The 21,317-nt window shown below is 40.7% G+C and overlaps 1 protein-coding gene across 2 annotated transcripts in view; it reads left to right on the top strand.

Moving 5' to 3' along the window:
* Window positions 1–21,317, top strand: part of STAC3 (SH3 and cysteine rich domain 3) — a 54,644-nt gene that overhangs the window by 22,874 nt on the left and 10,453 nt on the right. For both annotated transcript variants that reach the window (XM_083171230.1, XM_083171231.1), the window contains 4 exons: window positions 10,225–10,322; window positions 11,428–11,491; window positions 11,911–11,960; window positions 14,274–14,365. In XM_083171230.1, coding sequence (XP_083027356.1) covers window positions 10,225–10,322; window positions 11,428–11,491; window positions 11,911–11,960; window positions 14,274–14,365 — 304 coding nt within the window. The remainder of the gene's footprint in view (window positions 1–10,224; window positions 10,323–11,427; window positions 11,492–11,910; window positions 11,961–14,273; window positions 14,366–21,317) is intronic.

Here is a 21,317-nt window from a genome sequence, read left to right as displayed (position 1 = left end):
GCTGCGGGGGGTGACAGTTGGGAGACCCCCCAATCTAGTAGAATAGACGCTGTGCGCATGCGCACAGCGTCTATTCTCGTATGAAAATGAGGCCGCGGCTAATTAGCATAAGCCGTGCCCTCATTTGCATACACCCCGCCCCCTTTTCGGGCGCTATTATATATAGTGTCCCTATTTCCTCCGGACGGAAGTTGGGAGGTATGTGTGCACACACACACACACACACACACACACACACACACACACACACGGAGAACATAGGAATACAACACAGTTGGTGACCTGGTCAGTATTGAGCACTTCCTTATTGTAACCATTGCCTTGCTTTTCCACTGAGTTTATCTTTCCTAATCCTGTTCAAACAGGTCACTCAACCAATTCTATTAGTATATAGCAACTTTACTACAGTGATACTGTATTAAACTTGAACTATATGTACAAAAGTATTTGGTCACACCTGTTTATTATTGAATTCAGATGTTTCACTCAGATCCTTTGGCACAGGTGTATAAAATCAAGCACCCAGCCATGCAGTCTCCCTTTGCACATGTTTATCATACAAAATGGGTGGTTCTGAAGAGCTCAGTGACTTCAAGCGCGGTACTTATTGGAATGGCTTTCCATGGCTGAGCAGCTGCATGCAAGCCTCACATCACCAAGTCCAATGCCAAGTCAGATAGAGTGGTGTAAAGCAACCTGATGCTGGACTGTGGTGCAGTGTAAACATGTTGGGTGAGATTTAATAGGATGAGATATTCAGGAAGTGAGAGATTTGGGAAGAAATCTCCAGTTTTTTTAAAGCGGCAATCATTTACACTCATACCTCCCAACTTCCGCAAAGCCGCGCGAGCGTCCGAAAAGGGGGCGGGGCGTATGCAAATGAGGGCGCGGCTTATGCTAATTAGCCACGACCTCATTTTCATACGAGACACAGCGTCTATTCTACTAGATTGGGGGGTCTCCCAACTGCCACCCCCCGCAGCGGGACAATGCCTGCCGCGGGTGGGACGTCGGGACAGGACCCGAAAATCGGGACTGTCCCGACGGAATCTTGACAGTTGGGAGGTATGTACACTGCAAAACCAGTTTGATTTTGAAGTGAAGATGATTGCCGCTTTAAAGAAACTGGAGATTTCTTCCAAAATCTCTCACTTTCTGAATATCTCATCCTATTAAATCTCACCCGTTATGTTGAGTAATGAAAGGAAAAGGTACCCTGAACTTGGGCGCTCCACCTTTGGACACACTGTGAAATATGGCTATGCAAACTTATGGGAGAAAAATGTATAGAAATTACTCCCCATTTGAACTCTTGTAGGAATTTTCAGACTTCAATCTTTTCGGATTCGGGGCCTTTCCCAGTGTTTGTGGTCTGAGCATGCGCGAATATGTGCCTGCGCTTCAAGCAAGCACTTATTCTTTAAACAGCCAGCTTGCATATTTTCCCTTTGTTAGTATTTTTGGCTGATATTGTGGTATCCTGTGATAAGACGTCATTACATTTACTGATAATTAACTTGAAATGATGGACTAGGGCTACAGTGTACTCTACTATACTGACCATGGTTCCCTACTTTATATTTTATGGTACAGTATTCATACTGTATGTAATAATTGTATTCAGTTTAGAAAACTGTTTCGAAAAATACTATGTTTAGGAAACTGTCGTTTATTTGCCCATAAATCTTTGTCAGTCCTACTTTATCATCTTGCAATCTACAGGACGTGTTAAAAAAAAAAAAATAGAATATAAGATATAATGAGATATAATGATGTTATTTGTTCAGCTGTTGCTTGCTGCCAGGTGGCTGGGATTAACTCTTCTGATTGGCTTTCTGGTAACGGCATCCACCTGTATCACGGTGATAGGGGAAGCGGTCATCTATTAGAATGAACTTAGGTCTACAGTCATTAGGTCGACCCCACTAGGCCGACTGGCAAGAAGGTCGACATGACTTAAGGTCGACATGACTTAAAGGTCGAATTTGCATAAAGGTCGACATGGGGTTTTTCACTGTTTTTTGAGAGGACATGTGCCGACAGGCGGTATTTCATGCCCTACCATCCACTAGGGCGTGGAGGAGGTTATTAAAGCTGTGGTGAGCGAAGCGAGCCACCGTGCCCGAAGCATTGCGAGTGAAGCGAGCGATGTTAGGGTCCGATTCTCATTGCCAACTGTGTCCATGTCGACTGTGTCGACATTTGGATAAAAAAACAGTGAAAAACCTATGTCGACCTTATGAACAGTCGACCTTCCTCATGTCAACCTTTATGCAAATTCGACCTTAAGTCATGTCGACCTTAAGTCAGGTCGACCTTCCTGCCAGTCGACCTAGTGGGGTCGACCTAATGACTGTAGACCTAAGTTCATTCTGATAGATGTACCGATTCCGGTGATAGATAGTAGAAGAATTCCAATTTTAAATTAGATCTAAAATGAATAACTGTTATATGCCCACTGGCCACAAGGTGGCACTATTGCATCACAACACTGAGTTTCACTCTTTCAACAACTACAGTATAATGACATCCTATGTTCAGTGCAGAAAGTTCTTTTAACAGTGTTCAAAAACTAGAGAGAAGCTGGAATACTGGAAAGGAGCTGAAAGCGGAATACAGCAGGGTTCCAGAGATTGTAGGTGTAACTCAGCTTCGTCAGGGGAGTGGCCAAAACTGCAATAGGGGTAACATTTTTATTGCCAGATTTAGAGCCATTTTCTTACCATTGTATGGACTAGCTGTTAGAATTCCCTATGTACAATAATTAAGAATTAAATATGATAATGAGGCAGAATGTGAAGGAGAAACACTATAACATATAAAATACATACAGTGTTCCTAATCATTTTTTCACCATGTGGTGTCAGACAAACCTGTAGGGACTGTTTTTTACCATATGATTTGCTTAAGTCTTTCCATGTTCCATTGATGTAATGTTGCAATCTATTTCCCTAATGTAATGCTCTTATGTTTATTTGGTGTGAAAATTCACATAGGTGCAGAATACCGCCCAACTTTATAAAACTGCAAGGAAGTACCTCTGCGCACACCTTCAAATTTGAAGGAGTGGTAAGGGGAACTGGCCTACAAATCATGTCACTCCCATGAGGCCACGCCCCATTTTTTTCCATTGTGGGGGCATGGCAAGCATTCTGTGTAAATTGGGACAGTTGGAGGTATGATGCAGTCGGGTTATCCTCTAAAGTTGTAATCCGGCACTTTCAGGTGCTTGAGAGTACTTCAGACTGTTGTATGGTCTCCGTTCTCTTTGTGTACTTATTGAGGTGGTAGACTGAGTATATCAATGCAATGCAATGTTTTCACAATTAAGTGATAATCAGCAGACTGTGCATGTTCCGTGGTCACATTGCACATGTGTAAAGGAGCTGCTTCGATTTTGCTTGCTAATTCGGAGTTGCGTACACATTTACAGCCTAAATGCAATAACGTAGAACAGAGGTCCTCAAACTATTTTGCTCTGGGACCCCATCAGACAATAAAAATAATGACAGGACCCCAGCAAGTAACTGCAGAAGGTCATCACATTACATGTGTAGTCAGCAGACAGCACATACATGGCAGCATTGTGGAGGCACAAAATGATGGGAGGAGTCTAAAATAACAGACAATACAACAGATATTTCAGACTCCTTGAATCACTGACTGAGATTAGAAAAGTAATCAGCTTGATGGTCAGTAACATGGAGTCGTGACCCTGTGCTGAGAAGGTCGGGACCCACTTTGGGGTCAGGACCCACAGTTTGAGAACCACTGACGTAGAACATCGACTGCTCAAGCAGTTTTATGGCTGCACAGACTGGATGCAGCAGCAGCGATGCAGGTGCCAGGTTTCTCTGCGTACATGTTTGAGCTGACAGCATATTACGGAACCTCCACTCCCCGTTACCTCCTAAAACAGTCCCTTCCTGTCAATCACTCTGCAATAGCAATTTGAGATTAAATTTTCTATATTACAACTCTGCAACCTATTCAGTCAGTCACATGCACAAGTGCACAGCTGCGGCTCCCTCCCTTTGTTGTACAGTATCTGCACTAGAGATGTAGAGATGAGAATGAAAAGTGACTGGAGGCGTGCCTGCATTGTCACTACAGAAGCTGCTTCAAATTACTCACAATGAAAAAACTAATATATTAAAATTAATGGCTGCATTGTGCATCTAATAAGCAGAAACAACTATTACTTTTTCCCTTGCATTACATGCAATAAATAAATGTATATGGAACACTTTTCACAATTGAGCATTCATCATTCTTTCAGCAAGTTCCTCAGCAGTGTAAAATGACCTATTCAGCCCCACGCCTGCCATTTTCATACATGTGAATAAATGGATGTGTTTTTCCCATTTGCAATTAATCATGCCATTATCAACTGTGCAGTCATCACTATCAACTTTCCACTTATTCCAGGGTCACACATTTCAGATTCCTCCAGAAGGCTGTATTTGACACTTTTCAGTGATCATTTCAGTCACATGTGAAAACACGTCCACACCAGCCCCTTACTGTACTTTTGCACATTTCCTGCATTTGCACCCTAATTTCACGGCCACCTCGTACACAATCACAAGGTACTTGAGACAGACTTGGAACAGGCCCAGAATGTGAAAACACACACATTTGCAGTAAAGAAACCTCACACGCTGGGACTGAAAGCAGTCACCTTTCTCTGAGCATTAGATCTTGTGCATGTGTCCTTCCTTTCACAACAACACAATACTCTATGCAGGTAGTCCATTAGTCTATGGACTTGCACAAGGTTCAATTGTATCTACTAATGCAGATAAAGATTTTGAATACACGGACTTGCATTTTCTATAGCTTTTGCTTAATTTGCTTGTTACACTCATCATCCCCTCTTTCCTTCCCACCTTTGATAAAGCTACCTAGTGTAGCGAAACACATCAGGGAGCTGCCTTTACACCCTCCAAATTGTACAATAAGTCCGGATCGCAGTCTGAATCAACACCTGGGATTTACAATCTTCTCCTACTACAGGACTCATTGCAAACTACCACCCTTCACCACTATATCTGATTTGGAAAAAGGCACAGCTACAATAGCATCTGCCAATGCCATTGCCTATCCATTCCGGTGGAGTTTGGTTACTAACGCCAGCATTGGGCCGACCATACGGACACAAGTGGAAGATACAACACCTTATCAAGGGTGGTAACTATTTATCTGTTTGCACTTCCGGCATCTTATAGGGGTATTATAGGAACAGACACTCCGGTTTCCACATCTGGGGGTGTCAATTTTTAATAAATTCAATTTTACATGTATACTGCATTTGAATTGATTTCTTAATATGTACTATTACATTTTTTGTGTTAAAGATCACCCAATACATCTTTTTTTAATTTATTCATATTCATAGTGTTGTGGGCAATGCTCTACTCTTTTCCCTTCTTGTCTCTCCACCACTCAACTCCAATATCCTTGAACTGCTCATAGAGCACATCCTCATCACTCTTATCCTCCCACTCCCTCTTTTATCCACTTACTAAGGTTACTAATGATCTACTTACGGCTACTCATACTCCTGACTGTCTGCAGCCTATGATACTGTAACCCACTTCTTCTTCTTAATTCCCTTTACACTTATGGCCTATTTGATGCCATCCTTTCATGGTATGACCTCCTATGACTCTAAGCACTCTATCTCAATCTGTTTCACTGGCTCCACCTCTCCACCTGTTTCTCTACCTGTTGGTGGACTCTGTCACAAAAGGTTTCTTACTATCTTTCTGGATGCCACTGCACTTTCTCAAACTCAATATGCCTCTTTATTTTCCTTTGCAACCTTCTCAGCTCCTGCCTATAATATGACCCCCAGATTCCGTCTACAGTATGTCATTCACATCTAGGGGCTCCACCTTCTCATAATCATGAAAAACATTCCTTTGTAACCAAACCATTCCCCTATGAATTTATAATTTCCTTCCTGAACTATTGAAGCACTTTCAATCTTGCCTTTTTTTACACATACTTGTCTCCACTATAGTGTATTATTAACATTACTATTCATGCCATTTACCTCCCCCACCACTCTACTTTGTCCTCCACTATCTGCAAATCCTTTTATTGGTTCCACATCCACTACAGAATAAGGTTGTAACTCATCACCCTGACAGGAGACAGACTCTGTTTGTCTATCATTTTCTATAAGCCCGCCCCCAACTCCTGTGAGCCAATGAGCAGTCTTCTCTGAAAGTTCCTCGACATTCAAGTTTTATAGCTTCAGACAAGAGCTTACATTGCCATGTTTACAGATATTTATTCCTGTTTTACATATACCACCTCTTGGAGTCTACTTACCACCCACCTAATTTCTGACCTTCTCATTCTCTAAGTTCACCTACTTGTTATACTTATTATAGCTTTTATAGCTTTAAACAGCTTACATTTTCCTATATAGACTGTGGCACCGTCTTTTATCATAGTTTTTTCCACATCTTACGCTTTAGGTAGGAGCAGATTTAGCTCATGGACATTCAGCTGGAGTGATAATGTCCAAAGCAGAGTTGAGTGTTCTCATGTAACTGGGTCTGTGCAAGAACATTGCTTAGTAAGTGCTTAGTAAGTGCTACTAGTCCGTTCTCCATATTTACAGATGAATTGGATTAAATTCAGCATATGGAACAATAGAACCTGAGCTATATATTTGCAAGACCACCATACAGAATCATACAGATATTGCATACAAAATTCAGTACAAGCCTGGAGCCTGGAGAGGAGCAGATATCACCCTTGCATTATTTCCTTCTGTTTCCATTACCCAAGAGTCATCTGCCCCTGCTGCAGGAGTGCAGGTAGGACCTGCACTGCTGCTGCTTCATGAAGGAGCCGGGTGAACGGACATTCAGCGTGCTTAGGTGGGTGGCAGTGCTGACTGCTGAAAGCTTAATCTGGGCATGGCTGTGTGTACAGTGTATACAAAGAAAGAGCTGGTACTGGTAATTAACTCCAATACCCAAATAAGGGAAGTGGCATCTATCTCTTGCATCTAGGAGTTTTTGTTCCAGACATCCTTCGGTTGCTTAAAAATACAAATATAGCAGCGCTTGACTACAATGAAAACATACTACACAACAATGTGGTAATAAAGATTTTATATATAAAAAATTACTAAGAACATATACATAAATTTTACAATAAAGATAATAAAAACTGTTTGATAAGCTCACTCCTTGGAATGGATGAAATCGTGGATGTTAATTGCTCATTATAAAATAAATTGAGGTAAGTGCACTTTACCAAAGGGACTAGAATGTAGATCAATGTTCCTGAAATAATGAAGGATTGAAGTAACACAGGTCCTCTCTATTGAATACGGTGTCCTTCGGTTGCTTACTGTATTATTAATTTAGCACACCATCCCATCATAAGATTGCGAGCAGGGCCGTCCTGCAGTACCTTTATGACTGTCTGTAACTGCCCAGTTTGTTTATAACTGTTCCCAATTGTAAAACGCAATGGAATTTTCTAAGCTATATAAGAAACTGTTAATAAATAATTACAAGTTGTTATTTTCTCTAGATCCACTGATGTCAACGTAATTCCTGTATTCAGTTATAATGGAGTCTAAACTCTGCATAAATCCCACCCTCCACATTTATTAGGCTTAAAAACAATAGTACAGGTTGGGTATCCCTTATCCGGATATCCCAAACCCGAAATGTTCCGAGAACCGTAGGTTCCCCCCTCACCTTTTCTTATACTTACCTCGTCCCTCGATGTCCACAGCAGCCATCAGATTCCTCTTCAGCGGCATCCCCGATCCCAAAGATGCATCCACCTGTGCAATGCATCCTTGGGACCAGGGATGCAGCTGACGAGGAATCCGATGGCCGTCGTGGATGCCAGGGAACCAGAGGACCAGGTGCATATGTAAAAAAATAAAGATTCCCAAAATCCAGAATACCATATACCATATATACTCGAGAATAAGTCGACCCGAATATAAGACGAGGCACCTAATTTTACAACAAAAAACTGGGAAAGCTTATTGAATCAAGTGGGACCCTCACTCGAGTATAAGCCGAGGGGGGGGGGGGGGGGGTTCAGCATATAAAATGTTCTGAAAAAGTGGGCTTATACTCGAGTATATATGGTATACTCGAGTATAAGCATACTTTTTCAGAACATTTTTTATGCTGAAAAGCCCCCCTCGGCTTATACTCGAGTGATGGTCCCACTTGAGTCAATAAGTTTTCCCAGTCTTTTGTTGTAAAATTAGGTGCCTCGGCTTATATTCAGATCGACTTATACTCGAGTATATACGGTAATCCCTTATCCAAAATGCTCATGGTACCGAGCATTTCGTATAAGGGTTACTCAACTTCTATAAAATAATACCTGTCTTTTTTTGGGGGTGTTTTTTCATGCCAACTTGGCTCAACCACACTTACAGGATATCAGTATCAGTAGCAATAGGCAATTTCTTATTTTCTTCTTTACATTGATATGTAAATATTTAAAAGATTCTAAGCAAATTAGGTTTCATGTTTAGAATCCCTCAGATGCTCTTAAAACCAGTCCTACCAGTTTGCCTTTGCATATGGAAGAGGTTATCCATAATTGGGCGGAGAGGAAAATATCTTCGTTGAAGATTTTGTTAATTGTTTATGTGAGTGTTAGAAGAAGCTTATTTTTTTTTCCGTGCCTCCTTTTTAATTGATGTACTGCATTAATTATAACACTGTTTGTTGCTTGGCTAAGATATGTCCTGTGGTTTGTTACAAGTGATTTGACATATTGTGAAGTAAGTTGTCAGGAACAGTGTTATACTTGTGGATAATTATATTTATATATGTTGGTATTACAGTATAAGCTGGGTTTTAATAACAGTTATTTTTAGCCCTAACTACTCCAAAGTTATCATCAGACTTTTCCCTTAGAAAATTTATGCTAAAATATTAAGGAGAATATTTATCACTAGCAAGTCCGCTCGAAGCAAATGCTTCGAAAGCTAGTCTACTACCTTGTGGTTGTCTCTGTGTATGTGCATGTGTGAGAGAGAAAGAATAAATGTAAAATGTAGTTTCACTCGCTGCCAACAGAAGGCAGTGTTTCAGAAACACACAATCTAGACATATATAGATGGTATTTTTTATAATTTTTTATGAATATTTATCATCCATTCCATGTGGTGGTGCCTTTTACCATACCTCTAATGGGAAATGTGATCAGACTAGAATAAATAACTGATAAATGTTCTCGGACCTACATAATGCCATTTTCAGAAGTCCAGCTCTGATCAGCTGAAACTGAATGAACTCCCATTGGGCCATCTGCTGCCACTGATTCCTCTGCAGCCTGACTGTCCAGAGGCACCTTGAGTCTCGGCTCAGTGGTTCAATATGCAGCTGCTGGAAACCTATCTCCGATCTGTGCCGGATCACTGCAGCAACACATTTAGGATCGTTGTTATGGCTGGTTGTTCTCCCTTGCTTTGCTGCTGCTTGGAGACCAATCCACTGTGTGTTGCTGTTCCAGGCACACTGACTATGGGGTTTATTTATTTATTTATTAATGCAGAGAAAATACCCTTATCAGAAATCAGGGATTTTCTCTGTTTTGGGCTATTCACAAAGAGGGTTACGATGGAGAAGCACCCTCACTCCATTCCAGATTCGCATCACCGTACTTTTCAGACATGTTCGCACAGGCCCAAATTCGGCCCCATCTCTCATGGTGGGGGATTACGTATAGTCGCTGATGCGCATGTACAAACCCCCGGATGCGGGTGAGCCACCTAACGTTCCAGAGCAGTGAGGCACTACCTCAAAAATTGTGAGTCTGCCACAGCTTTTGGGAGGCTAGGCAAGAATGACTTCATGGTCAATAATAATCATATTTCAGTAGAAAAAAAGCCTCAATGAGAGTGTGTAGATGGATTAGAATGTTACATGACTTTCTTATCTGAAAATGCCTATACACTGCATTAAAATTGATAATAACATTTGTATTCTGCAGCAGTGGACTTGCCAATAATGATACCAATGAAAGTTTTGGCTTTTGCCCTCACACCTCACAAGAACGCTTCCGGCAGCCTGACCTCCACCTGCAGAGAGACGCATATGGTCACAATGCATTCTCTGTAAAACTACACAGATCTGATTGCATTTTATTTAAATGACAGTAACTTGGCTTCTGAATAGTTTCATCATTGACATGATCTCTATGTTCTCTTCATCACAGCTGCTGCCAATCGCACAGATCCTGTATTTGATACTTTGAGGTCCGGCGTCATCATGGCAAATAAAGAACGAAAGAAAGGACAGGATGACAAGAAGAATGTGAGGCACCTGACAATGTATATGTCTCTTAGCATAAATATAATTTTTGTTGTAATTATAATTTTTACATTTTACAACAAGCAAAGCCATACATTCTTATTTCATTTATGTGAAAAATGATTGATCTTACCGGTAAGCCCGCTCAAGGCAAACGCTTTTAGAGCTAGTCAGCTACCTTCTGTGTTTGTGCATGTGTGCCAGCAGATGGCAGTGTTTTGGAAACTCACAGACACTAGACATATACAGTATACAGATGATAAGACCTCATTTAAAAACCCTATTGCTGTAAAATAAAAATGTATTCTGCACAAAGCCAGGGGGTAAATGATACTGTGGTATAAAATAACTGCAGGGCATTATAATGATACATAATATAAACTGAGGCACTGCAGAGATGCCGATTTACTTTATGTCTTTGCTGGTGGGAGTTGAGTTCCTCACCCCCATGATAAGCCTTCTGCGGTAGCCATCATGACTTGCTATGTAGATTTGAAAGCATTAGTCAAATGCATGCATTTCAGCACGGTATGAGCCAAAAATCACATTATGCCACACAGTATGAACCAAAAATCACATTATGCCACACAGAATGAGCCATAATTCACATTATGTCACTCAGTATGAATCAAAAAATCACATTATACCACACAGTGTGTGCCAAAAATCACATTATGCTGCACAGTAGGAACTAATGGAAAGGTCATTTTTTTTTTTTTACAAAAGAAATGGCTAAACAAATCTTACCAAACATGGGCAGCATTACATGCAATATATTACCATTTTTATTATTATTATTTTTTTTTTTTAGCCAAGCATAATGTGTTGCTATTTTTTTTATTTGACTTTTGTAGCATTTTTTTGACAAATTACTTTTTTTCAGCTGCTCTCCTTAGAAATGTAGTCCAAACTTTTCCAAGGTCTTCTCAGATTTTCAATTCTATGAACATTACCACAGCCTTTGACTAGCAATAGAACCAGTCACTGATATGATAATAGTGTCCTTAATATGCTGTGAAGTCTAGGGATAAAAGAAGCTACATTCTGATTAACAATGTCCTTGTTTTTATCTGGTACGTGTACCTGACTGGGTCATTTCCCCCCCTAGCCTGCCGCTATGATTGACGAGGAGACTGAGCCTCCCAAACAAGAGGAGGGCAAGCAGGAAGGAGGTGAGCACTTCAACCACTCTCTATGATGTTTGAAAACTAATCAGCTCCAAAGGATGTACAGTAGATAGACATACTGTAACTCCATTATTCTTTAATTGGAATTGTTATATATTTTTTCAAATGAATACTATTTTCTACCGTTCACCTTACAGCCTATGGATGTTAATATGTCACAAGAACAGTTTAGCCAGTAATGGCTTCTCTCAGTAACATCCTCTCTGACGTGAAGGACCAGAGAAGGTCAATTCAGCCTTTTATCCTCTCCAGGGAGATAATGAGATCCAATTATAAATGAGTAATAATAATTGCAAATTCCATGTTTTAATTGTTTCTGAAAAGAGCTTTGAGGTCTCGAAATGAAATGTGCTACACAAATACCGTTCTGTCTCTTCCACTACTGGTTTCTTGTTCAATTCTAGATTCTCCTGATGGGGACAAGAAAGGTGAAAAGAACCCACAGGATGCAAAGGTACAGTAATTGCTGTTCCGCTAAATCTGGGCCCTTGCCCTAGCGGCTGATGGATCAAGCTGCTCTACATGTAGCAAGTATAATGTAACAGCGTATTGCTCCTTACAAGATAACAAGTGAACTAAAATTCTGTAAACATCTTAGAAGGTGGTAGAGTTTTAAGAACATTAATATTATTATTTACATGTTCTAAATATATATATATAAAAATATATATATATATATATATATATATATATATATATATATATATATATATATATATATAGCTACATTGTTATATCATCTGGAGATATGTAATCTCGAGTAAGCCAAACTCTAAATCATAAGGGTACTCTGCCTTAATTATTCATAACTGGGTATTATTTGATTTCTGTTATATAGAATTGGGATACCTACTAAACAGCACTTCAATAAAAAAATTATTGAATAAAAAAAAAAAACAGCAGTGGGTAAAATTGCCATTGAAATATCACCATAATTAATCTCACTGGTTTCAGAAAATTCAAACTGTCAGAATAAAGTTTTCCACTTATTTCAACGGACAATACTTTTCAGTGGTTGCTGAAAACCCATCGAAAGTTTTTGTTGATTTAAATGAATGACACAAATGAAGAAAGTAAGTAATACATAGATTTGTATAGTAAAAGTGAACAAAAACTACTGTACTGTGGCACACGATGACCCAACAAGCCCTAGCAGCCATTGACTACATTATGATTACAGAACATTAAAAAAACTAGTTTGTGGTATGAATTAATTATTTATATATAGTGATATTAAGTTTTGTTTTAATGTCTGAACAAAAAACGATGTTGGTACTTAGCCCTCTAAATGTAAAAACATGATCTATGATTACTGTATGTTTTACTGTTCAGTAAATGCATTTCTGTAAGTTTGGGTATACAAAGCAGGCAGCTATCAATCGTCCTTGGTTGTACCATCTGCACACTCATCCATCCCACTTTCCTTTATTCTGTAAGCTGTATTTTAAAAAAGCCAAGCAAAAGTCAAGGAATGGAAAACAGACAGAGGTGCAGTGTTCTGTTTTTTTTGTTGTTTTTTTACCACACACCTAGGAAAAAGGTTTTATCTAGAAAGTCAACAAGAACAAGTATGGTGCTTCAAGTGTTTATTTGTAGCTGCCATTATCACTGGCAGTACTGAAAGCCTTATAACGAATATATTTCTCTATCACTCCATGTTCTACAAACATCTGAGTCAAGGTCAGATGTATCAAGGTTCAAAAGGTTCACAAATTGAGAGTGTTAAATAACCAGCCAATCAGCTCCCAACTGTTATTTTTCAAACCCAGCCTGTAACATGGCAGGTAGGGGCTGATTGGCTGGTTGTTGATCACTCTCTATTTTATTACTTTTTGAAGCTTGATACATCTGACCCTTACTGTTGGAAAATATTTAAATACAAGAAGTTCAAGAAGTCCCTCTGCATTGATTGTGTTCTAAGGAAGTTTCCCTGAAAATAATGTATACTAAGTATGTATTCTAGTAGTATGACAACATCTATTTACCTGAAATAAAATAAAATTTGTTAAGTACTTGTCTACATTATGTGTTAAATGTGTTGTCCCTCCCTGACATACCATGGTTGCAGGGCCGGGGCCACCACTAGGCAGCTCTAGGCATTTGCCTAGGGTGCCAGCCAATGGAGGGTGCTGGAGGGCGATAGTTTAGAGAAGGTCCCCCCCCTGGATGGAGGTGAGTGGCGTCGTCGTCCCCAGATCCCCCGTTCCCAACTCCCCTCCTCTGGCAACCCCCCCCCCCCGTGGAATGCCGCAATGCCCGGCACCCCCCTCCCCCATGTGGAGCGGACGGCCTCCTGCCGCAATACCCGGCATCCCCGTCCCTGTGCAGCGGCACCCCCCCCCGGGGGAGCGGGTGAGCACCGGCCCTGCATGGTTGCAGTAGAGATTGGCAGTCACTGAGGAGGGACTTTTGAACTCCTGCACAACAATGTACTACAGATAGAAATGTCATGCTTAGATTTCTGGAGGTAAGCAACATGGCAGCTAATTATAGCTATTACCAGAACCTATAGTGTACATCAGGTTTTTAATATTTTTCCGTCGAGATCCTAATTATGTGGACTATTTATCAGGATCTAGCTTATCATATGTTATGTACAATTCCTAATATACTTATTGGTGCTGACTTCTGTGCTATAATTACTGAACTACATTTGACTACCTGAAGGATATTATCTTTCTGATGTCATCTGTCATCACTGCAAAGAATCAATGAAGAGTCAAAAGTTTCTTATTTGTACGATATATTATGTTCTTTTCCACATTAGAATAAGAAGACACAACCGGGCTTCATGCAGTCGCATTATTTTGTCGCTCTTTATCGTTTCAAAGCACTAGAAAAGGATGACCTAGATTTCCAGTGAGTATTAGATTTTTTTACCCATTTTACTTTGTTAATTTGATTTGATTGTTGGTTTTAATGCCTCATTTCACCTTGGCAAGGAGTATTTTTTTTTAAACTATACAGTATATTTTCTTTGTTGTGGGTGCAATATTGCTACCAATGTTGTCTAAGGGATCAATAAATATAAAATTCAAGTAACATAAAAGATCTACTATCAAAATTATTGTGTAAACGTTTCAAGATATTATCTAATTGAAATAGTTAATATAATAATGTGATTGACAGGTTAAATCTATTCCAACACAGCTTCCTGTCTGTAATCTGTTTACATGTAGTGCAATCATATGTGGATTAAGGGAATCGGACGCACATGGGGCTAGGGGCCCCGCACCCCTTAGTTTGGTCATACAGCTGTATTGCTGCCATCATTAAGGCTGGCACTGCTGATGTGTTGAACTTTCTTTACGCACTGCCAATAATGAATCAAGACCATTATGTGGGGTGAGGGGTATAATGGTACCTTCTGGAAGCAGATCTTGTAAATTTCATGTGTCCCTATTTTCTAAGAATGTTTAATTTTTACCACTTTAAATTTGGATTATTCCTTGGATCAAACCTGTGCTCCCAACTACATTTATATTTAAATTACAATGCGTCCTTTTCTATTATCTATTCTATACGGTTAAAGACTAAAGTGGGTTTTTGCGGTATTATTTTCAAAATCCCGTTTCTCATCCTGTAATTTAACATTATAGATAAATCATAGTACTATAACTAACCATTGTCCAAACGGCCTTATTAAAGGTTCCAGGTGCCCTAGGCTTATACAGAAGTAGCTCCCCTTGTAATGCTGCTAAACACACGTATATGGGTGCTCAGGAACTTGCCATTCACACTGCCCATGTACTGGTAACGAATAAAGGATCTATTGCTTGTGGTATGTGGAGGTGACTTTGGCTTTAGACTGCCCAGCTGGCGCTGTAGCACAATGTACATAAAATAATGGTTCCATCAGTAAAGTACATTAGCGCAGTCATCTTAAGAACTGTACCCCACACGGTACATTGGGACAGGTGGTAGCTAACAAGCATGGAATAAATTAGTCCTTAATTTTATCCCTCAGTTGTAACCTGGGCACCCCTCCGCCCGCTCCCCCCACCAGTTCTGGCACCCTAGGCTGCAGCCTAATAAGCCTACTCATTAATCAGGCATTGACCCTCCATCTAAGTATATTCATTCAGCATGTACAAAAATAGATATCATCAGCATTTTTGCTAGGGGATCAGCAGCAGCAGAGCAGAGAATGGCAGTTGAGCTGTAGGGCCGGCGTTACAACGTGAAATCATGTCTTTCAAAATCATTAATTCATTCATTTTACTTTTCAATGAACACATCAAATACACATATGGATTTAGAATGCAGTTTTTCATATTATTGTATTATTTTTAACAGTTTCTTATGTAGCACAGCATATTCCTATGAGCCCATTGCAGCAGTATTACATGTATGTGATTTAAACTGGTCCATTTCTCTACAAGTCGCAGCATTCTGCTCTGCAAAAATCCCTATGAGCCCATTGCAGCAGTATTACATGTATGTGATTTAAACTGGTCCATTTCTCTACAAGTCGCAGCATTCTGCTCTGCAAAAATCCCTATGAGCCCATTGCAGCAGTATTACATGTATGTGATTTAAACTGGTCCATTTCTCTACAAGTCGCAGCATTCTGCTCTGCAAAAATCCCTATGAGCCCATTGCAGCAGTATTACATGTATGTGATTTAAACTGGTCCATTTCTCTACAAGTCGCAGCATTCTGCTCTGCAAAAATCCCTATGAGCCCATTGCAGCAGTATTACATGTATGTGATTTAAACTGGTCCATTTCTCTACAAGTCGCAGCATTCTGCTCTGCAAAAATCCCTATGAGCCCATTGCAGCAGTATTACATGTATGTGATTTAAACTGGTCCATTTCTCTACAAGTCGCAGCATTCTGCTCTGCAAAAATCCCTATGAGCCCATTGCAGCAGTATTACATGTATGTGATTTAAACTGGTCCATTTCTCTACAAGTCGCAGCATTCTGCTCTGCAAAAATCCCTATGAGCCCATTGCAGCAGTATTACATGTATGTGATTTAAACTGGTCCATTTCTCTACAAGTCGCAGCATTCTGCTCTGCAAAAATCCCTATGAGCCCATTGCAGCAGTATTACATGTATGTGATTTAAACTGGTCCATTTCTCTACAAGTCGCAGCATTCTGCTCTGCAAAAATCCCTATGAGCCCATTGCAGCAGTATTACATGTATGTGATTTAAACTGGTCCATTTCTCTACAAGTCGCAGCATTCTGCTCTGCAAAAATCCCTATGAGCCCATTGCAGCAGTATTACATGTATGTGATTTAAACTGGTCCATTTCTCTACAAGTCGCAGCATTCTGCTCTGCAAAAATCCCTATGAGCCCATTGCAGCAGTATTACATGTATGTGATTTAAACTGGTCCATTTCTCTACAAGTCGCAGCATTCTGCTCTGCAAAAATCCCTATGAGCCCATTGCAGCAGTATTACATGTATGTGATTTAAACTGGTCCATTTCTCTACAAGTCGCAGCATTCTGCTCTGCAAAAATCCCTATGAGCCCATTGCAGCAGTATTACATGTATGTGATTTAAACTGGTCCATTTCTCTACAAGTCGCAGCATTCTGCTCTGCAAAAATCCCTATGAGCCCATTGCAGCAGTATTACATGTATGTGATTTAAACTGGTCCATTTCTCTACAAGTCGCAGCATTCTGCTCTGCAAAAATCCCTATGAGCCCATTGCAGCAGTATTACATGTATGTGATTTAAACTGGTCTATAAAACACTATAACTGCTAATCTGTATTTGTGCCCTTTGCATAACAAATGCTGTATTATTAATGTGTTTCTAGTCTTTATTGTACCTGTTTGAAGCTGTGGTCAGTGAGGCATACTTTATTGTAGTAAATGTTTTGGCTAGTGTTTGTTACACAGGCCTTGATTAGCTGGTCATGTGACCTCAGCTGTAGTCTATCTTAATTAGACCTGCTATATCTGGTCATATAGAAGGCAGTCCTCTGCCTGGGCAGTTCTCTAACTGAGAAATCTACTAAGTGGGAAATATACAAAGTGGATTTACTTATAAAGAACAGTTATAAAACAGTTGAAAAACATTGAACAACATCAACCAAGGTAAATACTATACTTATTCCACACTTTCTCAAATAATCTCCCCTTTACCTGGTCACCAACAGACAAACTATCACATCATGTTCACCACAATGCTACTTCTCATTTCATTACATGGCATACTTACCAAACTTCAACCATCCTATAATCTCCCTGACACTCACCACTCTGTACACATTGCCTCTTCCATTATTCACTCCCCTCTTCTAAACACTCATGAGCTCTTTAATTACTTCTCTACTTGTACTTTCACATCCACTTCCCATCACCAATACAAAAAACTGCAAACATCCACCTATCTCTATCTCTCCTTTCTAATCTTATTAGCTGGGGACATATCACCTAATCCAGGCCCCAACCACCTGACCCACCCAGATTTAATGGCTTCTAAGCCTAGAAATTCAGCTAACCTCATAAATATCACATGCCTCCCACCACACACCAAACAACTTACATGTGCCCTATTGAATGCACGCTCTGTTTGCAATAAATTAACATCCATCCATGACCTCTTCATCTCCCACAACTTCAATCTGATGGCAATTACAGAAACCTGGCTCACACAATCAGACACGGTCTCGCCTGCAGCACTGTCACATGGTGGTTTCCACTTCACTCACACCTCTAGGCCTGGTAACTGTAAAGGAGGTGGAGTTGGTATATTACTGTCACAAGACTTCACATACTCAGTTCTCCCACCAGTTCCTTCACTCACATTTACATCATTTGAAGTACACTCCATTAGGGTTTTTTCCCCTTTCTCTCTGCGTGTTGCTGCTATCTATCGTCCACCTGGGCTTCCCAAATCTAAATTTCTGGAAGAATTCTCTGCCTGGCTCCCCCATTTCTTATCCTCTGACATCTCCACTATCATCCTGGGTGACTTCAACATTGCTATTGACAGTCCACCATCTCTGCATGCCTCCAAACTCCTCTCTCTAACCTCCTCTCTTGGCCTCTCCCAGTGGTCCGACGCCGCTACTCATGAGGAAGGCCACTGCCTTGACCTCGTTTTCACCAGGCTGTGCTCAGTCTCTGATTTTACTAACACTCCCTTCCCTCTCTCTGATCACAATCTCATTACTCTCTCACTCTCCTCCATTACCTCAAGCTCACTGACACAGAAATCATGCAAGCCTACTCTAACCCGCAGAAATACTAATGCTATTAATTTTCCACAACTTTCCACCTCCCTGCAACAACAGCTCTCACTAATTTCTACATTTACCTCTCCTGACTCTGCTGTTTCCCACCTCTACGAGACTCTTAAAATAGCCCTTGATGAAGTGGCTCCAGCTACCCATTATACCCCACGTAGGCTTAGATGCCAACCGTGGCACTCCAACACAACAAGACAACTACGAAATCAGTCACGTAAAGTTGAACGCCAATGGCGTAAATCTCGTAATATTACTGATTTCCTCACATATAAGACTAGCTACCACTCCTACTGCAATGCTTTGGACACGGCCAAACAAACATACTACCAATCTCTCATCTCTTCTCATGCCACCAACCCTAGGCGACTTTTTAACACATTTAAGTCTCTTCTGTACCCTCCCCCTCCTCCCCCACCGGCTACCATCAGTGCACAAGAACTTGCCTCCTACTTTAAGGACAAGATTGATAACATCCGAGATGAAATGGTATGCTCCACAATCTCTAACCCTCTTTCTGCCACACCTGAACCCTCTGGCACTTTCTCTTCGTTTGAGCCCACAAATGAAAAGGAAGTATCCGCACTCTTCTTATCCTCCTACTCTACTACCTCTCCTCTTGATCCTATACCTGCACAAGTCATTAAAAATCTATCTCCTGTGCTTATTCCAACCTTAACTAAAATCTGCAATCTCTCTCTTGCTACTGGTACTTTTCCGTCTCTGCTCAAACATGCAGCGATTACTCCCATTCTGAAAAAACACAATTCTGACCCTAACTCTCTCTCTAACTATCGTCCTGTCTCTCAGCTCCCATGCCTCTCCAAGCTACTTGAGAGACTTGTCTACTCTCGCCTAACAAACTTTCTAAACTCCAACACCCTATTAGACCCGCTTCAGTCAGGCTTTCGCTCTCAACACTCCACTGAGACAGCACTGACTAAAGTGGTTAATGATCTGGTAACAGCTAAGTCTAAAGGCCATTACTCACTGCTTATTCTTCTAGATCTTTCTGCTGCGTTTGACACTGTGGATCACACTCTCCTTTTACAAACACTACACTCCCTAGGTCTTAATGATACAGCCCTTTCCTGGTTCACATCTTACCTATCTGATCGCTCTTTCACTGTTCGCTTCTCTGACTCTACTTCCTCTTCACTACCTCTGTCAGTCGGAGTTCCGCAAGGCTCAGTCTTAGGTCCTCTGCTTTTCTCAATCTATACCTCCTCGCTTGGCAAACTAATCAGCTCCTTCGGATTTCAGTATCACTTATATGCGGATGATACTCAAATCTATCTATCAACCCCAGAGTTGTCACCAGTGGTTTTGGGCCGAGTCTCTGAATGTCTCTCTGCCATCTCACTTTGGATGTCTTCTCGCCAACTCAAACTCAATATTTCCAAAACTGAATTACTTATATTCCCGCCAACTAAGAACAGTTACCATCCTGATATCTCCATCACTGTTGACAACTCGACAATCTACCCTACCCAACAAGCTCGTTGCTTAGGGGTCACCCTCGACTCTGACCTGTCCTTTGTTCCCCACATTCAATCTGTCTCCAAATCATGTTACATGCATCTAAAAAACATATCCAAAATACGACCGTATCTCACACAAGACACTACTAAATCTCTTATCCATGCACTCATTATATCCCGCATTGATTATTGCAATAGTCTCCTAACTGGACTTCCCAAGAACAGACTCTCACCACTGCAATCCATTTTAAATGCTGCTGCTAGGCTGATCTTCCTTGCAAGACGCTCATCGTCTGCTGATCCGCTCTGCCAGTCCCTCCATTGGTTGCCTGTATATTACCGTATTCAATATAAAACACTTCTACTTGCATATAAAGCTATTAACCATACTGCACCAGCATATATCTCTGCACTTATCACACAATATCTCCCATCTCGACCACTCCGCTCTGCACAAGATTTGCGTCTCTCATCTGAGCGGATCACTAGCTCCCATTCACTATTACAGGACTTTCATCGGGCTGCTCCCATCCTATGGAATGCCCTTCCATGCACAATTAGACTCTCCGCTAGCCTCCAAACTTTCAAGCGTTCCCTGAAAACTCACCTCTTCAGGCAAGCCTATCATATTTAAGTTCTACACGCATAACCCTCTGAGGCACTTATGTATTATATAGCTTCCCTTCTGGACTTGTAACTTGTTGGGACTGCTATGCTATTACTGGTGCCTGTCCTTGTGTTTCCCTCCTATATCCCTATAGATTGTAAGCTTGCAGCAGGGCCCTCCTACCTCCATGTCTGTCTGTTGTTACCCAGTTTGTTTTATCACTGTTTACTATTGTAAAGCGCAACGGAATCTGCTGCGCTATATAAGAAACTGCAAATAAATAAATAAATAAATAAATAAATATTCCGTTGCGCTTTACAAAAGGAGACAGTGAGACAACAAACAGGGTATTTACAGACAGTCAAAAGGTAGGAGGGCCCTGCTCGCAAGCTTACAATCTATAGGCAAGCTTACAATCTATTAGGTATATTCTGTTCCTTTAAAACTTCTGCCAATCCAGAAAAATGTTCTGAAGAAACAACAGACTTCCCCAGTGCACATTTTAATAATG

This window comes from Crinia signifera, chromosome 2 (assembly GCF_055691185.1).
Source record: "Crinia signifera chromosome 2, ASM5569118v1, whole genome shotgun sequence".
In the NCBI taxonomy this organism is placed as follows: domain Eukaryota; kingdom Metazoa; phylum Chordata; class Amphibia; order Anura; family Myobatrachidae; genus Crinia; species Crinia signifera.
The sequence above is the reverse complement of the archived record's forward strand: the minus strand, read 5'-3'. Positions and strand labels throughout refer to the sequence as shown.